Source organism: Callospermophilus lateralis, chromosome 16, assembly GCF_048772815.1.
Source record: "Callospermophilus lateralis isolate mCalLat2 chromosome 16, mCalLat2.hap1, whole genome shotgun sequence".
In the NCBI taxonomy this organism is placed as follows: domain Eukaryota; kingdom Metazoa; phylum Chordata; class Mammalia; order Rodentia; family Sciuridae; genus Callospermophilus; species Callospermophilus lateralis.
This window is the reverse complement of record NC_135320.1, coordinates 59,451,649-59,472,997: the sequence shown is the minus strand read 5'-3', so window position 1 is coordinate 59,472,997 and position 21,349 is coordinate 59,451,649. Positions and strand designations below refer to the sequence as shown.

The following is a 21,349-nucleotide window of genomic DNA, read 5'->3' as shown; positions in this document are numbered from 1 at the left end:
CTGAAATGGGGATGCACTCTAACAACACAACAGCAAGACAGAGTGCTTTGCATTTTCAGAAGTGGTATGAGCTCTGGGTTAGTATTTGAAAGTCTTATATAAATAAGGAAAATAGCTTGTTCTTTCAGATAATTTGTCAGTTTTTTTATGAACAGTAGAATGCAAATCTGACTTATAATATCAGTCTTCTTGATTTGTGTCAGAAAAAATATTATCTGATCTCATGATATAGAGATATATTCCTCATAACAATGAGTTCCACTATTATACATACTCATTATGCATGAGTAGAAAAAGAAAAAATATGAGACACATTTCTTAACCAACAATATTGATGAAAATCATAATGTAATCATTGAATATTGATGATAAAAGTAACATATCATAATGACCATATCATATGGATGTGTAACTGTTATTACATCTAGAAGTAGCTATATAATTTTGGGCAAGTCTCTCAACTTCTTTGAGTCTAGATCTATGGAGTAGATAATATATTTTTCACGGGCCTAATGTGGATTTTAAATGTAATCATAGGTCTTAAGACATAATTAATACTTGTCATGACAACAATTAGACATAGTTCTTTATGAAACTAAAGAAGCTCTGAATCATGATACTAAATTTTCACCATCATTGAGCTATAATTTCAACTATTTTACCTTAACTTAAAAAACTTGAAATGACTATTAAAACTCTATAAAGATATTTTTAATTTCATGACTCACTAAAAAATATAGGGCATTGTGCTTTGATGTCAGATTGGCTTATTTTCTTAGGACAGGATACCACTAAACCTGACTTGGGAAATTCATGTCTTCATTTTTGAAACTATTAACCCACATTGACATTTATAATTATGTTTATATTTGGTACTAAGAAAAATAATTATTACTATGATTTATAATTTTCAAATTTTATATATATATATTTTTCCCCATATCTGTTAAGAGTAATTTTTAAAATTTGGCACATACATACAACTTTAACACATACATACAACTTTAACACAGCCATTTATTGATTTAGATGTGATCATTTAAGGTAAATAACTTATTTTTTCTTTTCAACAGCTCTAGTTAGTATTAGATTTTATGCTCTTTATTATTGAGTAATATTTCAAACTCATATTGTCTGAAATTTCTGCCTCAATCCAGAAGTGTTTTCTAAGTTTGTTCTTCTTAGAACCTTACATATATAAATAGTGATATCTCATTTTGATAGTAAAAGCAACATCTCCTTCTGTTCTGTCTGGGAACTAGCCCTTAATGGTAAATAATTTCATTTATACCAAATTCAAGAAAGAGTGGAACAAAATTCCTACTGATAGTTCAAACTTAAGTGCCTAGACATTATTAAAACACTAATATCATTATTATGATTAAATAATTCTCCACCCAAGAATTCAGATTATAAACCTGTAAGATCTAGATAGAATTAAGAAAACTCATAAATAAATGCTCCCTAACCACAAAAATTCATGACACTTGGTCTTCTGTAACCATCTAATATTACATGGCTTACTATGTAACTTTCATAATTTGTTAAAGAACATTAGTATACTTATTGGAAACAAGTTATAGATATTACTACAGGTATCAATAGCAAGCTAGCATCTCAAAAGTTGCAAGTTATAGATATTACTACAGATATCAATAGCAAGCTAGCATCTCAACAGAGCAATAGGACCAATGCTCTGGGAATCAGAAGCAGGCAGAAATACAAAATTTACAGGTTGTGAGTGTAAAGTTGGGGTTCCCAGTCAAATATTAGTATAATAGAAGGTAATTGCATAATTTAAGGTACTTGTATACAAGAAAATTAAGTCTAAATAATATCCTGAATAGCTATATGGTATTGAAAAAACAAAAGGGTCCCAGAATTGCCCTGACCTTAGTCAAATTAAGGCATAGGGCATAAATAATTACATTCTGTTGAAAATTAGAAAGAGGTCCACTATTTTTACCCTTTGTAAGAAGACATTAGTTGTGTCTACACAAAGGCCATTTGGGATGAAGTCAACAGTCAAATCAGGAGCAAAGATAAATAATTACCTCTTGCTTGGATTATAGAATAGTCTCTAAAGGAATTTATTTAATCTGCTTTCAGATACATCTTAAATATACCATTAGAGAAATCTTTTAAAAGCACAAATTTGTTCAAATACTATAAATCTATAATTCTATGAGTTATAAAAATATAGAAAAGTAATATATAATATAAATATAGAAATTAAAATAATATAGATATTAAAATAGAAGACATTAAAATAATGTAGAAAAACATAAAAATAGTGTAGTATAAAACAATATTTTATAAATTAAATGAGAGATTCGAAGTCCTTTAAAATTTGGTCACAGCTAACTTTTCCACTCTTTTCCTTATATGTATCCAAATTTGTTGTATATTTCCACCCTAAAATACTACTATGTGTTCCTTAAACAAGGTTTTAGTGTTCCACTGAGATTACAAAATATGTTCAGATATGCAAAAGACAACTGAGATAATCATGCTTGTTTAAGAGAAAGGCCCAGGAACATAATTTGGTGCTGAAGCATACTTTAAGTTATACACTCATCATTGTCAATTAAAAAAATCAATATTTTAAACCTAAACAAAACCTCTGAGGGGATTTCATCTAACTTTTCTCATAATACAGAGGAAAACACTGAGAAACAAAGAAAAATGAAGGGAATTTATTGATTATATGAGTTGTTAGTATTAATATCTTTTCCTTTTCATTAAAAATACTGCCAACTGTAATTTGCCTCACTTTTAATAAGACACTAGGAAAACAAATTTAGAACTAAAGTCATTTATTTTTAAAATAGTTGCATATTGTTTTCTACTTTAAGTATATATAAAGATTTCTTTCCTTTTCTAAAATGTTGAGAAATCTACCTAAAATGATGTGTATATTCAGAATACAAAGACACTAAACAACACTCATTACAAGTAGAACTAGATGGATTTGAAGAAAGTTAACCTTACAGAAACCAAAATGATAACATACAAATCAACTTGAATAAAGAAATGTTTCATATAATATTTAAATAACTTCTATACACTGTTTAAAATTCAGGTGATTTGGGGGGGCTGGGGAAAGGAGGGGTCAGAAAATGGGAAAAGAGCTTAATAAAATGGAAAATTTTCCTCTTCTTCTTTTTATTTTCTTGGTGATTGGGGTCTCACTGTTGCCTAGGCTAGTCTCAAACTGCCCTAGAGTGATCCTGTCATCTCATCCTCTGGAGTAGCTGGGATTGTAGCTATGTACCATTATGTCCAGCTAGAAATAATATTTTCTTTTGTGACTATGCCTTGGAGTCTTAGCTTGACTGTAAGCATTTCTAGTTATGAAAATGATCTGAAAATGTTCAATCATAAAATTATAGGCATCTTCTTTGTTAGGAAATTGTGTTGTACTAGCAGGTTTTAGTTCATCCATCAGAATAAAATTCCACTCACAGGCTTCTTTCCTTCCTTCCTTCCTTCCTTCCTTCCTTCCTCCTTCCTTCTTTCTTTATCATTTCTACCTCATATGTTAAATAAGAATAACTACCATTACTCCCATGCAATTGGCCTAGAACTATACTAATTACAGGTAACATTTCTAATATTGTATACTCTTTCTATTCTCTGAAGGTACCACCAGCCAAAAATTCCTAATATGAAATATGTTCCAAGGTTAATTATATCATTATAAGACTGGAGCATTATTTTACAAACTTCAAAGTTAATAAAATAGAAATAATCAAATTTATGAGTGTTTGGTAAAACATTAGTAGGTTCATTTTGCGAAAAATTTGGTCCTTCCAAATGAAGAAAAATTACAAAGTTATTATGTAACAAAATTATAGACATTCAAATTATAATGAACTGAATTAACCTGAAGTTATAGATGGGAATGGCTCCATGTTGTCCTAGGTGAGCCCCTGACTGAATAAAGGTTTTGACATAGGTGTAAATTCAAACTTAGCTATGAGTTATTTAAGAAAAATAACAGCTTTTTTACACATAAAATCAGTCTGTTAATTATTATATAATAAGTTCATCTCTCTAAACCATAATTATTATACAATAAGCTCATGAAAAAGTATATAGATTCAAGCATTTGTGAGATCACTTCTAATAACATTAGAATTAAAAGGAAAAAAATATATAAAAAAATCTACTTCAAAACTAATTTCAAAAATTAGGCTAAGAGATCAAATGATTTCCTTAATTAGAAATGAGATTTCCTAAAAGTCCAAGTGTTAATATATAATGAAAGTATGAACTATGTGTGGAGTACTTATATATTACAAGTGTTCCTTAATTTGCAAATAAAAAAAAACATCTGGGATATGAGCAACTATCAAGCAACTTGTCCAAAGTCTTATCATATGTTATAAAATAAAAATTAAAACTCAAATCTATCCAATCTTTCCCACTATTCTACTATGATTAACTCTTGATGAAAAATCAATAATCTGGGCTGGGGTTGTGGCTCAGCGGTAGAGTGCTTGCCTGGCACATGTGAGGCCCTGGACTCGATCCTTAGCACACATGAAAATAAAATAAATGTATTATGTCCAACTACAACTAAAAAAATAAATATTTTTTAAAAGAAAAATCAATAATCATGTGCCCATAAGAAAATTTCTCTTACACCATAACCTACCCCTGAAGACCATATTTTGTCCTAATATTGATACCAAATGCTTAAAGTTAACTATATCTAAAAGCTTTTCCAAATGTTCCTACCCTTTACCATTTCAGTTTTCCCTCCATACCCAAAGCATTTTCATTGACTATCCGCCCCCGCCCCTCACCCCACCCCGTGGGAAAAAAAATCCTACTGAGAACTTATTATGATCAAGGCAAACTATCTGCCACTGAAAAGACTACAAATATAAATGAAATATAGTCCAAATTATCAAGAAATATAAAGCTTAATATGAAAGATAAGAAAATTTTCAGCATGTAAAACAGAAACTAATTTTTTGAGGGTAAGTACTATAGTTGTATCAGAAGGTATATATGTTTTTACATTTTGGATATTCTTATATTTGGTTTATTAACAAATCATATTTAATCCTATTAGCCTAAATGGAATAAGATTGGAAAGAATATTTCTATAGTATTTCATCACATTTGTTCCTTCTTTATTTCCCATATCCTCCTTGATTTCATACAGCAAGATCTCACCCCATTCGATGATCTATATCATTCATCTCCTGTAGGGTACTATAATTGTTAGCAAAACTATCTCTGAAGGATTGATAAAAGCAAATGTGAAAACTTTTTTTTTTCCTGTTGGAGGTAAAAAGAAAATGTTACTCCTGTGTATTCTTAGGCAATATACAGAAAGAAATTGTACTCTTGGCAACAGCAGCTATTTTCCATAGATTGGTACTTTTAACTGCAGGTAGCCAGATATAATTTAAAATTCTTTCTTTTGCTAGTTTTTAGAAATATATCTACTAAAAGGGAAGAAATGACAATTTATCATTTATTTTATACTGTAGTCTAACACATAGGTTGCTGTCTTAGTCATCTGAAATGACTTCTTCATAACAAAAAGATATTCCTTTTATAATTCCTAATCTGAAATATGACTACATGGTATGAGGTAGAAATTCACAACTAAATGTAAAGAATTGGACTCATGTGTGAATGTCAGCATGAAATTATAGCTAGGAAAACCATATTTAAGTGTGTTTTATGATTTCAGAAAGATCATTTTAAAAATAAACTTGCAAACACAAAACCACAATATTTTTTATCTCCAAAGACCTGAAAAAGTAGTTGGAAAAACCCCAAGAAATAGAAAGAGAAAAACAACAAAAATCAGAGAGATTGAAGAGTTCAAAACAATCAAATTTGCTTTCAAAATACATTAAAGCATTATTTTAGAAGACCATTAGCTACTTTGTGGAGATGTGTTATGAACTGAATTAAGTTCTTCCCAGATTTATATATTAAAACCATCTACCTCTGAATGTGAGAGTATTTGGAGAAAAGGCTTTTACAGAGGCATTTTAGGTAAATTGAGGTCACTTTGGTGGACTCTAATTCAATCTGATTGGTGTCCTTATGAAATACTGAGATAGAACACAGACATAAACAGAGGGAAGACCATGTTAAGAACACAGCAAGAAAGCAGCTATCTGAAAGCTAAGAAGCAAGGTCTCAGAAGGAACTGACCATGGTGAAACTTTGATCTTGAATTTTTAGCCTCCAAAAACAGTGAGAAAATAAATTCCCATGTTTAAACCACCTAGTCTATGTTATTTTATTATGACATCCCTAGCAAACTAATACAAGATGTTAAGGGAAAAAGAAAACTAAAGTCAGAAACGTTCAAAATCAAAGATTAAGCTTAAAATATAAAATTTCTAAAAGTTCACTGTAATTACCAAGTCTTAAACTATAGGTCTTTTATATTTAATTTTTATTCCTATTAAGATAAGGAAGAAATAAACCATGGTTGTTTCTATCATAAAACATGAAAAACAGAAATTCCCTGGCTCAAAGCTTGATAGTATGTGTGTATATCACTTACATGTAAATATAATTTTATTATCTATGTATATCTCTATGAACAGATAGATATTTGAATTAAAGTTGAAGTATACCCAGCTCTCTAGGACATAGAAATGGTAAGATAACAATTTGGGTAGATAAAAATTCAACTAGTCTGGCAAAAATAAGACAAATGAAATCAATTTTTAGGTTTTTAATAATATCATAAATTTCTACCTTTCCTCCTATTCTTGTTACTAATGTTTAAGATTACCATAGAGATAAATTTACATATGTGTACTAGATTGTTAAAGATAACATATAAGACTATATCCCCAAGGGGTTTGATGACAGCAAGTTATCTATTGGACACAGCAATTCTTTTTCTTCTTCTTCCCTACTATCATCATCATCATCATCATCACATTATCATATCACAGCTAACATGAACTGATTTACCACACTGTTCTAACATATATATATATATATATATATATATATATATATATATATATATTAAGAGAGAGAGATTAATTATGAAAACATATATATATATATGAGAGAGACTTAATTATGAAAACAATCGTATGAGGTAAGTACTATTATCAATATACCTTAAAGAATAAGAAACTGAGGCATAAGGATATTAAATAACTTTCCCAAAGTAGGATTTGAAGGCACTGAATTCAGACAGCTTGGTTTTGGAGTCCACACTTTCAACACTACTCTCTATTCCATATTTAGTCATAATCCCTAAAAATTGACTGAAGAGTGATGTTAACAAATTCCCATATATCTTTATTAGTATAATCAAGACTTCAGAAGTTCTTCTGTGAATGTGGCCACAACTGTAGTTATTGACAATTCAAAACTATAGTAACAAATTATACTTCCAATGGCTTTTTCTTCTTTAGAGACCTATTGGCTACCTCCCTTTATTTATCTCAGAAATAAGGGGACAAATTATAAAAATACATATAAATTTTTGAGTTACTTTCAAATTCTAGTTTGGTGAGTGTTTAATATAAATGAGAAAACTACTTTCACAAGTAAGCATGAAATATTTTTTAAAAAACTATAAAAGAAGAAAATAAGACAGAAAGGTTTCAAAAATATGACTTTATCTTTTCAATGTGTGATTGTCTTTTAATTATGCCATACAACTATTTTTTGATTTTGTAAACAAGATTGAACATGAAGTCTTTCTTAATCAAGCCTTGATAAGATTACAACTAATATGTCTTGTACTTTTGGAGCCATATTATATACTATTACTTGATAGTTTAATAATGTTTTAAAACCTGGACTTATTTCTCTTCATAAATACACTTGGAAAAGGAACAACCATACAGTAATGTGGTAAAGTATACAGCAAGTAATTAATTAAGGGCACAGAGGCTGGCTGAGTTGGATAAGGCAGAGAGACAATCTACTAGGTTTGACCTGGTTTGGGGTCATGAAGCAATCAAAATTATATAATACTTGGTGAAATGTATCTCAGCTGGGGAATTTGAGAGGTGGGACAGCATCCAGGACATAGTACACTTTTTCAGAGTCTGGCAGGCTAGTCTGGCAATAACGATGCTTTCAAGTAACCTGTTGTTTTTTTTTTCTCACTAAATTCTCATAGTATTAGTTTCACTCATTTCCAAAAGTTTCCCTAAGGATTTTACTTTAGAACCTAAAGCTATCAGATTGCAGGGTTATATAGAAATATACACAATACATATAAATGTTGAACAAGGTAGAATAGAAGTTCAGAAAAACCATGGGTTTCAATGAAGAAATTCAGATGCAGACACTGGTATTCTCTCTAGCATATTCAGTAAGCTGAATTAGTAACAATGCTCTTTTTAAAAAAGAACATTTATTGGAAATCTTCCTCCAAAATCAGCACAATGGTATCTTACTCTTATAACACTTATGATTTCAAAAGTTTCTGATTTTTCTCCTCTAGAATTCAGAAGCAGAATAACCCATAAGATTCATTTAACATTTCAGAAGAGACCCAAAGCCTGATAATCCATTTAATCTATTATCTAATAGAAAAAGTTAATATTGTAGAAGTAGAGGACAATGATGTAAAGAAAAAAAAATAATTCTGATCAAAAAGCATAAGGCATTCTGCTGGATATCTGACTAGACCAAGCCAAGCAGGAATATTTTGAAAATCTGAACTTTACCTCTCTGTTCATGAAACAGTCGACTATTTATTCTGAGGGAGGACACTTCATTCTTTCCAGAAATGAAGCATGATAGACTCCATGAGGACCTTTCTGGGCAGAGATTGGGTTATTGAGATCACTCTTGTTAAGAGTTCTCTCAGTCTATTTGATCAGATGATACCATCAAACAACAATCTGGTGTCCATGTATATTATATTCTCTTGGTATTCTGAACATTGCTGCTATAGCAGCTCTTCCTCCAGTGCCTATAAGACCTGCTCCAAATTTACTGTTATTGGGCTAATAACTACGACTACCTGCTTAAGAAAAAAAAATTCCCAAGAATTCTATTTCAATCATTGTTATAAAATTAAAATATAATTCATTTTTCCTTTGTTCATCATACCAAATTCATGTGTTTTCATGTATCTTCTTAGTAATTTGTATATGGACATCTATCTATATTTTAAAACTTGCTTTATATAAATCAAATTTAATCTTTCAGTTTTCATATCCATTTATGACATCACTATGAAAGAGTATTTCTTTCTAAATACTCCTAGCCATATGTGTGCTTATAAATTATTTCAAGGCCTAGTAACCTTTAATGTTGACCTTGATAGCATAATTTCTTAATTTCAGTAGTTTTGTTTGTAATTTTTCCATTAGACATTATGTTGTAATATATTTTCTTCAATCTCCAACTAATTTTAAGATTCACAAATTCTTTCTTTGATTGTTCCTTTGAGTATTCTCTACTCAAATCCCTTTATAAAAGAAAGGGGAACAACCAAAAATATTTGAACCATGCTAAACTCCTTTTCATTAGCTTAATTATTTATTTATCATTTCTTTGTGGCCCCACCATATGCATTTCCAGTTTCTAAATTTGCTGGTTTTATTATAAAGTAATTTTGTCTGCATCATTTACTGAGCATTTAGTAGGTGCTAATCTATTTATATATATCATCTTATTTAATCCACATCTCTGCCCTATGAAATGGATATCACAACTCTGTTTAATATAAAGAAGTTGAGAACATAGAAATAAACCCACCAAAGCCACCCCAGGTAGAGTGTGCTTCACTCTTGGAGGTGCTTTCATCTATCACAAACTGCTGTCACATTTTGATGATATTTTAACCTTAAAGATTTCCTACATAAACATCACACATTTAATTAGTACATATATGGCCACGCCTAACCAGCCTCAACGTGTCTCTCCTCTGTTGATGGCTCCATCACCTATGTTCTTACAAGTCAATGTAAAACATTTAACATTTGCATTGAATGTGTCTTCTCAATGTTGAGAGTAAAGTCTAATAAAGTAAGACTTTCTAGTTAAATGGCCGTCTATTTGCCAAAAGTAATTTGTCTTTAACTGTCTGAAATATTTTATATTGATAGTCTATAATTTCATCAATTTTAGTTTTATATGTATTTACAAAGGCTTTCTAAAAATATATCTGTTATATTCATATTTATTTAAGCTAGTTTATTTGGATTCCTTTACTCAATATGTCTTTGAGATCTGTGAATGAGTGCTTAACAACTAGAAACCTGGGAAAATAGTTAATAGGATATAGATGAGAAATGTCTGTGATCAGGCATGCATATAGGGAAGAAACTCTTTTTTTTTTTTTTAACTACACTGTCCTGTACTTCTAGAATGTTAACATGTTCTATAAGATAATAGGTTAAATGGATTATCATAGGCTTAAGGCCTCTACTGAAATGTTAAGAGCAACTCATGGGTTATATTGCTTCTGAATTCTAGAGGCGAAAAATCAGAAACTTTTAAAATTATGAGTGTTGTAAGAGTAGGATACTTTTGTGATGATTTTGGAGGAAGATTTCCAATAAATGCTCTTTTTAAAAAAGAGCATTGTTACTACAAAAAAATAAGCTTTGATTTCCAATAACTATTATAATAATGAACTGTATAGCATCTGTTGAAATGCTATGGACCACCTTAAAAATATCATCACAACAATATTGCTTCTGGAATATTTAAAAATATTAAATGTAGCTAATTTAAAAAACAAATGTTAAATAAATATAAGATTCTTCAAATTAATTCTCATGTATAAATAAGAACACATTATTTGACTTTAAATTATTGAGGATTATATTAATTTATCATTATATTAAACATAGAAGAGTAGTTGGCCTATAGTAAACTATAATTTATGCTTTTATTTTTAATAAATCATATTTCTTAACTACGAAGAGAAAATTGATCTTATAGAAAAAATATTAGTTGATGCCTAAAATACAACTGATGAATTACATTCAAGTTGGGATAAAGAATACAACAGGTAGAAAAAGTATATGAACTACACAGTTAAAACCAAATTTGAGTTGAATTTCTCAGAGAAAATCCCTAAGAAATTATCTACTGATTAACTTGAAATCTGTCTACATATGCCTTTTGCTACTCTTATTAAAACTACATAAAATTGTCTTATGAGGATAGTACCTTAATAGGTTTTGTTCTCTGCATGTTTTCATGGAGAGTAACTAAAATTTTTTCTTTTAAACTTAGTAAGAATTATTTACAACTATCCATACAGAAGTACTGAGAATTTTAGAGAAGTAATGGAAGTTAGAATGTGAACTGTAGTTTTTTAAAAACCTAGGCTAGCATTCAATTAGATTCCATACAAAGCTTTGTAATCACTTTATTGAAACTTCAGGAATATAACTAAGAAGTATATAGCATATGCTCATATGTTGAGGCTCTAGATATCATCCCAGTTATTTCAAATTAGCAATAAATAATACTTTCCATGACTTAGCTATGTGAACTTGGGAAGGTTATTTATTTTAGTAATTTGCACCAGGAACCCATTGGGGAGACACCTTTATCCCTGTGCTACTGTATAACAGTAATTTTATTTGTTAAATGATTTTTTTTTCAGGAATAAGACTTTATATTTTAAAACACAGAGCTCTACAGTGGACTCTGTAATTGATATTTTAAATCAAAATAAGGAAGTAAAGAATTGAAACACAAGCTAAGCACCCCTCAACAAAAAGAGAGGGATGATGTTAAAAATTTTAATCTGAGAAACTGTTAGTATAGAAACTAATAATAATTTAATCTATCTATCTATCATCTATCTATCTATCTACCCTTTACTAAAGAGGAATCCTCTATAATTCCTTTTTCTACCTATAAAAAAGATCAACCTAGGGATGATAGGGAGATAGGTCACCCAGCAAGACAATTCGACATCAGGAAATAATTTGTAGGAATACAAAATAGCATTTTGTTTTGGACCCTTTAAAAAAATTGTACCTTCATGACTTGATTGTATTTTAGGATAAGCTGACTACATAATTCCAGCAATAGAAAACAGAATGATAGGATTTGTTAGAATCTGTAAGAAGCTTTACAAAAATGTCAAATGATTTATTCTCTAAATCGATCTTTTTTTTTTTGTACCACGGATCAAACTCAGGGGCACTCGGCCATTGAGCCACATCCCCAGTCCTATTTTTTTGTATTTTTATTTAAGACAGTGTCTCACTGAGTTGCTTAGCATCTCACTCTTGCTAAGGCTGGCTTTGAACTTGATATCCTCCTGCCTCAGTCTCCGGAGCCTCTAGGATTACAGGCCTGATCACCACGCCTGGCTAAATTTGCTCCATTTTTTGATAACAGCACTCATGTCTGGCTTCGAGCTAAAACTGTTATTAAGAAATTCAACTCCAATATCTAAAAGTGAATTTCACAATCTGTTTAGGTTAGAAAACTAGTTTTGAAGCTTTAGTTTATATCAGAATCTCTCAACAGGGAACCCAACCAGAGAATTTTGATTCCACAGGTCTGGAGACAGCCCAGAGAACTGCTTCCAAAACATCCAGGTGATGAGGATGCTACTGCTCCGAAACTATAAAAACCACTACTTTACAGAATACATAAGAAATTATATTTCTTAGTATAATTAGTCCTTTGCTAATACATAGAATTTTATTCCCAATTTAACAATGGTTGGTGTCAAAAGTTATGCAATTTTGAGGACTTAAACATTAATTTATCCATAAATTGGAGTGGAATCCAAATTTATTTCAGGGGAAAAATATTCTTATCTATGCTTATAGTATTTCTTTGGTTTATAGCCCTGTAATAAAATTCTGTCAAGAATCATTGTTATTGCTTCTAATGAAATTGTTTTTAATTGTATGAGCAATGTAAATCATATAGCTGATAATTTCCTTTCTGCATTTGCTGGTGTTAGGAAGTTCAAGGTCAAAACACATGCCTCACAAGACACAGGTGTATAATAGCTCACACTATGTATTTTGTCCACAAACTTCACTTTGGAATTTAATATGTTTTGTCCTGACTTTATTTTCTCTTGATATATCATCTTCTGCTTTCACACTATTATTTAGAGTATCATGTGTAATACAGTATACATGATACTCATGATATACAATCCTGTCATGAACCAAAAACAATTTGAAAACAAAGGTCATGAAGAGAAAGAGCAATGAAATAAGTCTTTATTTTCTTCTTTGCTAGAATTCATACCTCAACTTATTCCCAAAAAAGTAGTTCAAAATATTCTTACTAAAAGATCTTTTCAATTACTAATAATACTTCAATAGTATATAATTTGTTTCAGTAACTCAATAGTAAGCCAGATTTAACTAAAATCTATAAAGAAAAAAATTTGTAAGAAATCAAAGAAGATAATAATTCTTCCTAAACATTTTTGAGAGGTTTCAGATTTTATAAAATGAAAAAGTCTGTTTATTGTTCAGATCTTTAATGTCCTCTACGATATACTAATCTTTTTTAATAAAGCAAAGTCTATCCCTAAGAGATAATATACAAACACAAAAATTTTAACACTTAATAATATCATGGGGCCACTGCATTATATGTTTGTGTCTGACTAATCTGTATTCAGTAGTATGAAAGAATCTAATGGCTTCATATGATTAATTGATTATTTTACAACTTTTAAAAAGAAAAATGTCTTGCCTTTGAATGGTAATCTTGTTCCAGTCTGGAATCTGATCCGGCTACCTGTTTGTATTTGTTAATTTTCATTTGGCGATTTCTCTCCTCTATATCCATAGCACCTATCGAGTAGAAAAAAATCCATAAAATTAATGTTTAGTTCTTTTTATCTGACTCCTACTTATAGGATGCATAAAAGAAGAAATGATAGACTAATATGTTACTTTCACCCAAAGTAGTATATACAAATTAAATGTCATTATTTTTTAGATTCATTCAAAGTTTGAAATTTGGTAAATAAAAGTATGATTTTGAAATATGTAAAAATAATTTTAATCTAGATAAAATATAAACGGATTTAAGGCAAAGACAGCAAATCTACCAAAATAGATAGAAAACATTTTCTGGTACATCTACATCCAGGAAAATATATTAGATAACATACATATTTGATAACAATAACAGTATAAGAACTTTGACTTTTAATTCATCAAGATTTATTCAGTGATGACAAAGTTTTCAGTAAGCCAAACTGGGTTCAAATACAAGTTTAGGAACTATTATCATAAAATTTAGGCCATATATTTAAGCAAGTTACTCCAGCACATACAAGTGGATCCATTTATAAAGAAGTTTTTAATTAGAATTTTCTAGAACTAGAATCCAGAAAGAGGCCCTTGGAATACTACTCCTGCAAATATAAGATGGCCAGTAAAGGCACAAAGTATTACTGAAATCAATTTTAAAAAAATAGGTGCAAGGAGATGAAAATGGAAAGGGTGAACCTATCATTAAATAATATCAATGGCCTGTGTAACTTGTTCTACCTCAAAACCAATCAATTATAGATATCAAAGGGTCTTTGAAAACTTTGGTTGGAATATGAGCTAAATTCAGTTAGCAAATTCTAGCAAATGTGAAAAATCTTAAAAGTATATTTATAATTTTTATTAAGAGATTTTATAGGAAAATTCAATTTCTCATAAATACATATAATGGGAGAACAAAAATCTCAATTATATACTATACATTTATGTAGTAGAAAAAATAAGCTTAATAGGTTTAAAAGATTAGCCATAATAAAATGTCATTGTGTAAATTCACAAACACTGTATATTCAGGTAAAAATGTACCTTTTACCAGATGTATATAACCCCTTATTTTAAAGCTGCAATAAAGTTATTCAGACAAAAGTGTATCTATTAAAAAATGAGTATTTTAATACTTACGTGATTTAAAAAATAGCAACAAAGAAAAATGGAATTGGAAATATTCTAGCATAATTAGAAGTTACAGTATCCTCTTCTGAACCAATATTTTAATTTTTAATGTTTTAATTTTTAAATATTACTCCCTGCCCTGAAAAAATGTTGCCGTATATTAGATAATTCTTGCTAGTTACAAATAGTAAGTAAAAGCTGATTAATTGAAATAATATAAAAAGAAAATGTCTTGAAATAAATAAGAAAATCTTGGATAACCATTTGTATAGAGTTCACATAATATGACTTCTAAATATGCTAGTAAATTTGACTCAACTATTTAATAAGTAGTTAATAAACTATTAATAGCCATATTTTAATAACAATTTGATTGACTGTAAAAAATTTTAAAACAGAATATTAATATCATGCTAATATTAATCATAAAACCAGGTGAGTGACTCCATGGTATGAATGTGAAATATAGTCAAGTATACCTATCTATTAGTCTATAAAACTACAATTGTGGAATTGTTTGTACCTCAAGAGATATTTTCATAAACATATTTATTTTCTCCAATGACAAGAGAATAAAAAATATACTAGTTCAGCATCAAAAAATGTATGTATACAAAAAAGTATTAGCTAAACTGAGTGGGAGGTCCCCAAAACAACTTTCATTTTGCTATTACTGTAGAAAAATAAAGTGTCAAATACGAATAGTACTGGTTGATAAGGAAGTTTAGACACATACAGATATAGCTATATAGATATACACACAGACAAACATATACATGTTATGACAATTGGACCACTTTCTGGATGGCAACCTCCTACAGCAGCTCCATTAAGCTCTTTCTGATTACTAGATAATACACTTCCAGTAGCTGGCAAACTTTTTCTGCAAAGAGTTCAATAGCAAATTCTGTAGACTTTCTGGAATTATTCAACCAACCAGTTACTCTGCTACAATTCTGCTACTGTAGCATGCAAGTACTGTAAATAGTGCATAAACAAATGAGTGAGCCTGTAGACAATGTAGAAATAATAAAACCATATTTATAGAACAAGCATGGTGCAGGATTTGGACTTTTACACAATGACTTAATGTTGCTTGCAAACCTGCTTTTCTCCATAGTAATGGTTTTTAAATTAGGTAGAATAAGACTTATTTAACATCATTTATATTTAAAAGAACACTAGGAGATATAAGAATATTAATCTACATTTGCTATGTAAGCAAAGATGCAAATCAAGTGATATAACCATGTGAATATATCAATTAAACTCCAATTTGAAATAGATCTCTCATCTCCAGATCCAATTATCATTTATTGATGATCCCCAAACAGAAAAATTCCTGAATATAGCCTTAACTAATGAAATCTCAATGAGCCATTTTACTCAATAAACTTTAGTAAATATGCTTTCAATATATAGCTTTAAATTACTTTAGGAGAATATCCATTGGGCAAATAATAACCAAACAAGCCTCTTGAAAATTGTTTGGCTCATATGAAGTCTTATATTCCTTTTCTACATATTTATAACCCATTTCTGTTAAGAAAAAGTCCACAGAGAAAAATATTCTTAAGAGGAAGATCTCCTATGATACAGAAATTCTTCACTAGCAAGTGTATTTTTCTATGCTGGTCCTTTGCTCTACCTATAGAAAATAGTACAGAAATAGTATTTTGGTTTCATTCAGTTTTTTTTTTTTCCTCACTGGAATGAAAAACAACTTAAAGGAATCAATGCAAATAGAAGGGCTGTTTACTCATTGAGAAATGGACCACATAATTACTAAACTTTCTTTCAATTATTATCCTATGCCTACTCTATAAAAGAAAAATAAGTGATGAAGTGGAAGATTTTTGTTCTCTTTCTCTGAGTCACAGTACAAATTTGCATATCCTGCAATAAAAAATAATTACTTGACCACAGAACACTTACTAAATTTCCTCCCCACCTTTAATCTGTTAATGTCTTTCTGAAGTAGTCTCAGAATTTTCTAAGACATTTTGGGAAATGATGGTTATAAGTTTAGAAGGCAAATTTATTTAGGCATCTCTAAGGTTCATGTTCTCTGTGTGATAAACAATGCTTAAGACATCTTAGTGGTTTGATTCAGTTTTGAAATCTGAGTATACTTTAAAATTAGTCATTATATGTTTGAAAGCAAATAAAATATTAAATCACTTTCACATTGTATTAAATGTGATTAAGAAGGTAATGTGACAATCAGATTTCTTGGACAAATACCTTTGCAACAGAAGATTGTATATTTGTGTCCATCCAAGTGATAATCTGTTAATGTATTAAGGTAATATTCATGTTAAAGCAAATAAAATATTAAATCACTTTCACATTGTATTAAATGTGATTAAGAAGGTAATGTGACAATCAGATTTCTTGGACAAATACCTTTGCAACAGAAGATTGTATATTTATGTCTATCCAAGTGATAATCTGTTAATGTATTAAGGTAATATTCATGTTATCTAAAAATCTTATAAGTATAAATTATTATCTAAGTAAACTCAAAAAATATTTTCCTGTTTCATAAATACCAAATTTCACTTAAATTATGCTGAAAACAGCTCTGCATTTTATATATATACAAATCCTCTTGAATCCCATTAGTTTTAGTATTTCTACAAGATAAACTGCATTTTATCAAAACTTATATTATTGGCTTTATTATAATGCATTTAAATTATTCATGGCCTTTTTTCTACTTTAAAAAATTTAAGCCACAGAACAAAAAGGTGCTAAATCTGAATGTTCTAGAATTTATAAATATCTCAAATTACTTGTTTTTCTCAAACTTAAAGCTCTTTATCCATTTTCAGGAACATGCTGATCCTAATTTAATGTGTTCCTTAAAATCATAACCTATATTCTGAAAATTATTTATTTTGATACAAGCCATTTAAGAGGATTACTTTGTGTCCTGGACTATAACTCAACGGTAGGGTGCTTGGGTTTAATCCCTAGCACCACACACACACACACACACACACACACACACACACACACATACAGGTTTACTTGTTCTTAAATCAATAAACTAAGTCTATGGTTATTTTGAACTTAAAAAAATATTTACTATATCCAGAAAGTAAAAGTCATATTGATGCAAAAAAAAGTTAACATATACATGGACTTCTAATTCAAAGACCTAGCTGAACATGTCCAAATTAGGTAGCATCAAACCAGTGAATGTGTAAGAGTCAGCATTTGCATGTACAATACAAAGATCATCAGCACACCTTCCATGATTTCTATAGCACACTGCAAACAGTAATACTTTTGATTTTGCTCTTCCAGACACACACACACACACACACACACACACACACACACACACACAATGCTCTTGTGGTCCCAGAGTAACTTCATCCCGTAAACTACTTTGAACAAAGTATACACAGGTTTGGCAGTGCTGTGATTCACAATGAAGTTGAATACTGTAATACACAGGACTGCTAATTCAGTCATCTTGTGAAATTTAAACAAATACTCTCATCTTGGAATTTTAAGAGGGGAAACTATTAAGCCCAGTACCAAAACTCAAGAAAGAACCTCAAATTTTGTGAAAAATAAAAATTTAGAAACCCATCATTATAGACTAGTGGAATTCTAAGACTTTTTTTATTTAAATTCAGAAACTGCACCGGGTACTATTCCAAATTCCACTAATTTAATGGTTTTCTTCCATCATTAATTACATATTTGTCCTCAAGTTAAAATAAAAAGTACTTCCTTTAACTGAAATAAAAACTCTAAGTGCCAATCAGTTTTCTGAGGACCTCTGATGCAAATAATCACATCTGTTACTCTTTTGTTTGATTATTATGTCTTACAAACCAAGATCTATCTTGACATGATTTGAATATAGAAAAATTTATATTGTTCAAATTTGTAATAAAATAACATCAAGAACTTATGAAATAATCATTAAACATTTGTATTTTATAACTGAATTTATTCTAAATCATGTCCTTTTTAAAGTAAGTGCATATTAAATATTTCCCAGTTAAGAATTATAGATATTTGTGCCAATTTGAGGCTTTATTTAAGAGTGAAAGAGTCCCAAGCTCAAACTATTTCCTATTGAAGCTAACCAAATAATTTATAACAAAATAGACAAATATAGAATTAATTAGTTTGTTTTCATAAAATACATGCTACGATAAAATAAATATACTCTGAATACTAAATCAAAATATTACTTGAGACTTTATTCTAATTGAAGCTCAATAAGTATATTACTTACATAGAAGAGACATATTTCAAAATTAACTATTCCCCACCAAACCACTGAAGAAAGGAAAAAAATACTTTTGATAGTTTTCCTAAAGAATTCTATTTTACAAACATTTTTCCTAATAAAAGTGAAAAGAAGAGAGATACAAATAACACATATTAAATGATCAAAGCTAAAAGAATCAAATTATGTACTTTCCAAATGCTACATTGATCATTTAGATATGAACCAAAAAAAATGCAATGAAGAAAAGGTATAATCAGTGTAGGCAGCTATTTGCATACAATTACAAAACAGAAAGCATGATTGTATTAAATTTTAAGGTTCAGTGGAACAGATTTTAAAAGTAATAATGATTTTGTTCAATAGTCAGAGAAATAAGTATGGAAATTATTAAATTAAAATGACTCATGAGAAAGAGTATGTAATATTTTATATCATATTTTTATTTTAAAAGGCAGTGCAATTCAGGAAGAGAAAATGGCTTGATTTTATCGAATGTTTAAGTATATGTTCAAGATATATTAACTGTAAAAAATTTTTTTCAGAATGGTAACAGCTGTTAAAAAAGTAAAACCCATTAATGTGAAAAATTTTCAAAGTCTCTGCTGTACAACAGCACTGTTACTTAAAGATGCAGCACATTTGTATGTATATTAAAAAGATTTAAAGGGATCATATTTTAGAGCCTGAAATTCCACTTTCCATGATTTTCCCCAAAGAAATAAGTCAATGTGCAAAGATGTAAATGCATTTATCCCACCATTATTGGGTAATTGTGAAATCCTGGGAAAAAACATCCTAATTGAGCAAGGATAGGTGATTAGATATCTGCATTATGATACATCTGCAGAATATTTATTATGCATTCATGAAAAGTGCTGAGGGTGGTGTACTAATAATTAATAATCTATAAATATAGACAAAATTAAAGATATTGTAACTTATAAGTATAAAAAATTAAGTGGAAAATGTGGAACTATAGTTTATAAACTATAAAACTATACATATGCATGAAATACATGCCTATGACCTAGACAAAAGAGAAAGCGAGTAAAAACATTTGAAGGTTTACATATTGAAATGTTAGCAGCTATCACTATACATTTGAAGTAAGTATAAGTGCTATTTGGTTTCTATTTGTTAAACAAAATTTATGCAAAGAAGTTCATATTATCTCCACTGCTTCCCCCACCCTTTTGTACCAGGGAATGAACCTAGGATGCTTAACCACTGAAACACATCCGCAGCCCTATTTATTTTTTATTTTGAGACAGGTCTCACCACGTTAGCTAGGGCCTTGCTAAGTTACTGAGGCTGGCTTGAACTTTTAATCCTCATGCCTCAGCCTCCCAAGTCACTGGAATTACAGGCATATGCCACCATACCTGGCTCATCTTATCCATTTTGAAAATGATGTTTGCATTATAATCTGATAAAAATGTTTTGAAAGTCAAAGTAAAAGGCTTTTTAAAATACAGATGTGCAATTATTCATTACTCAGCTTAATAGAATGACATAATTTTATTTGTTAAAGGAAGCATTTAGATATATTAATTGAAAGTATACATAACAAGAAATACTTCCAACTGAACAAAATAGACTTTTCCAACTTATGAATATCAATACAAAAATTAATCTTGTATGTTTTTAAAGTTTCCACATTAGTATTTTCAAATATAGGATGAGAAATTGTGTGACAATATTTTTTAAAGGTATTCGAAAATCATCTGTCCACAATCACTTTCCTATAATGAATTTTCAGATATTCTTTTTTGGTAGTGCTGGGTCAGGGCTTTGTGCATGCGAGGCAAGCACTCTACCAACTGAGCTATATCCCAAAGTCTCAGAAATTGTTATATTGAAACTTCACATATCATATACTAGAACATCATTTAAATGAGTACCACTTTTTGCTAGATAAATCAATAACTAAACGTAGATATAAGGAATAATAAAAACTGAATCGCATTAAATTGAGAAAAGCACGAAATAAATACTTCATAAGACTTACACATTACATGCCAAATTACTTCAGTATTAGTACCAGGGCAAGCAGAGGTATTTAATTATGAATAGCAAGAAAAACATAATCTTAACTGTGCAGCTAACATAAGTTTTGAGAAATACTTATTTGCAAATCAATCAATTTTTAGACTTTTTCTATTGAGATCACTAGGAACTGACACATTTCAAATGAAAGAATATCATTTTGATTGTTTATAATGTGTTT

General features: G+C 29.6%; 1 protein-coding gene across 37 annotated transcripts in view; it reads right to left on the bottom strand.

Moving 5' to 3' along the window:
- Rims2 (regulating synaptic membrane exocytosis 2) overlaps positions 1 to 21,349 on the bottom strand; it is a 551,056-nt gene that overhangs the window by 114,649 nt on the left and 415,058 nt on the right. For 15 of the 37 annotated variants that reach the window (XM_076836166.2, XM_076836171.2, XM_076836162.2 and 12 more), the window contains one exon: positions 13,666 to 13,766. The exons of the other annotated variants lie outside the window; for them this stretch is intronic. In XM_076836166.2, the coding sequence (XP_076692281.2) occupies positions 13,666 to 13,766 (101 nt within the window). The remainder of the gene's footprint in view (positions 1 to 13,665; positions 13,767 to 21,349) is intronic. 37 annotated transcript variants of the gene reach the window in all.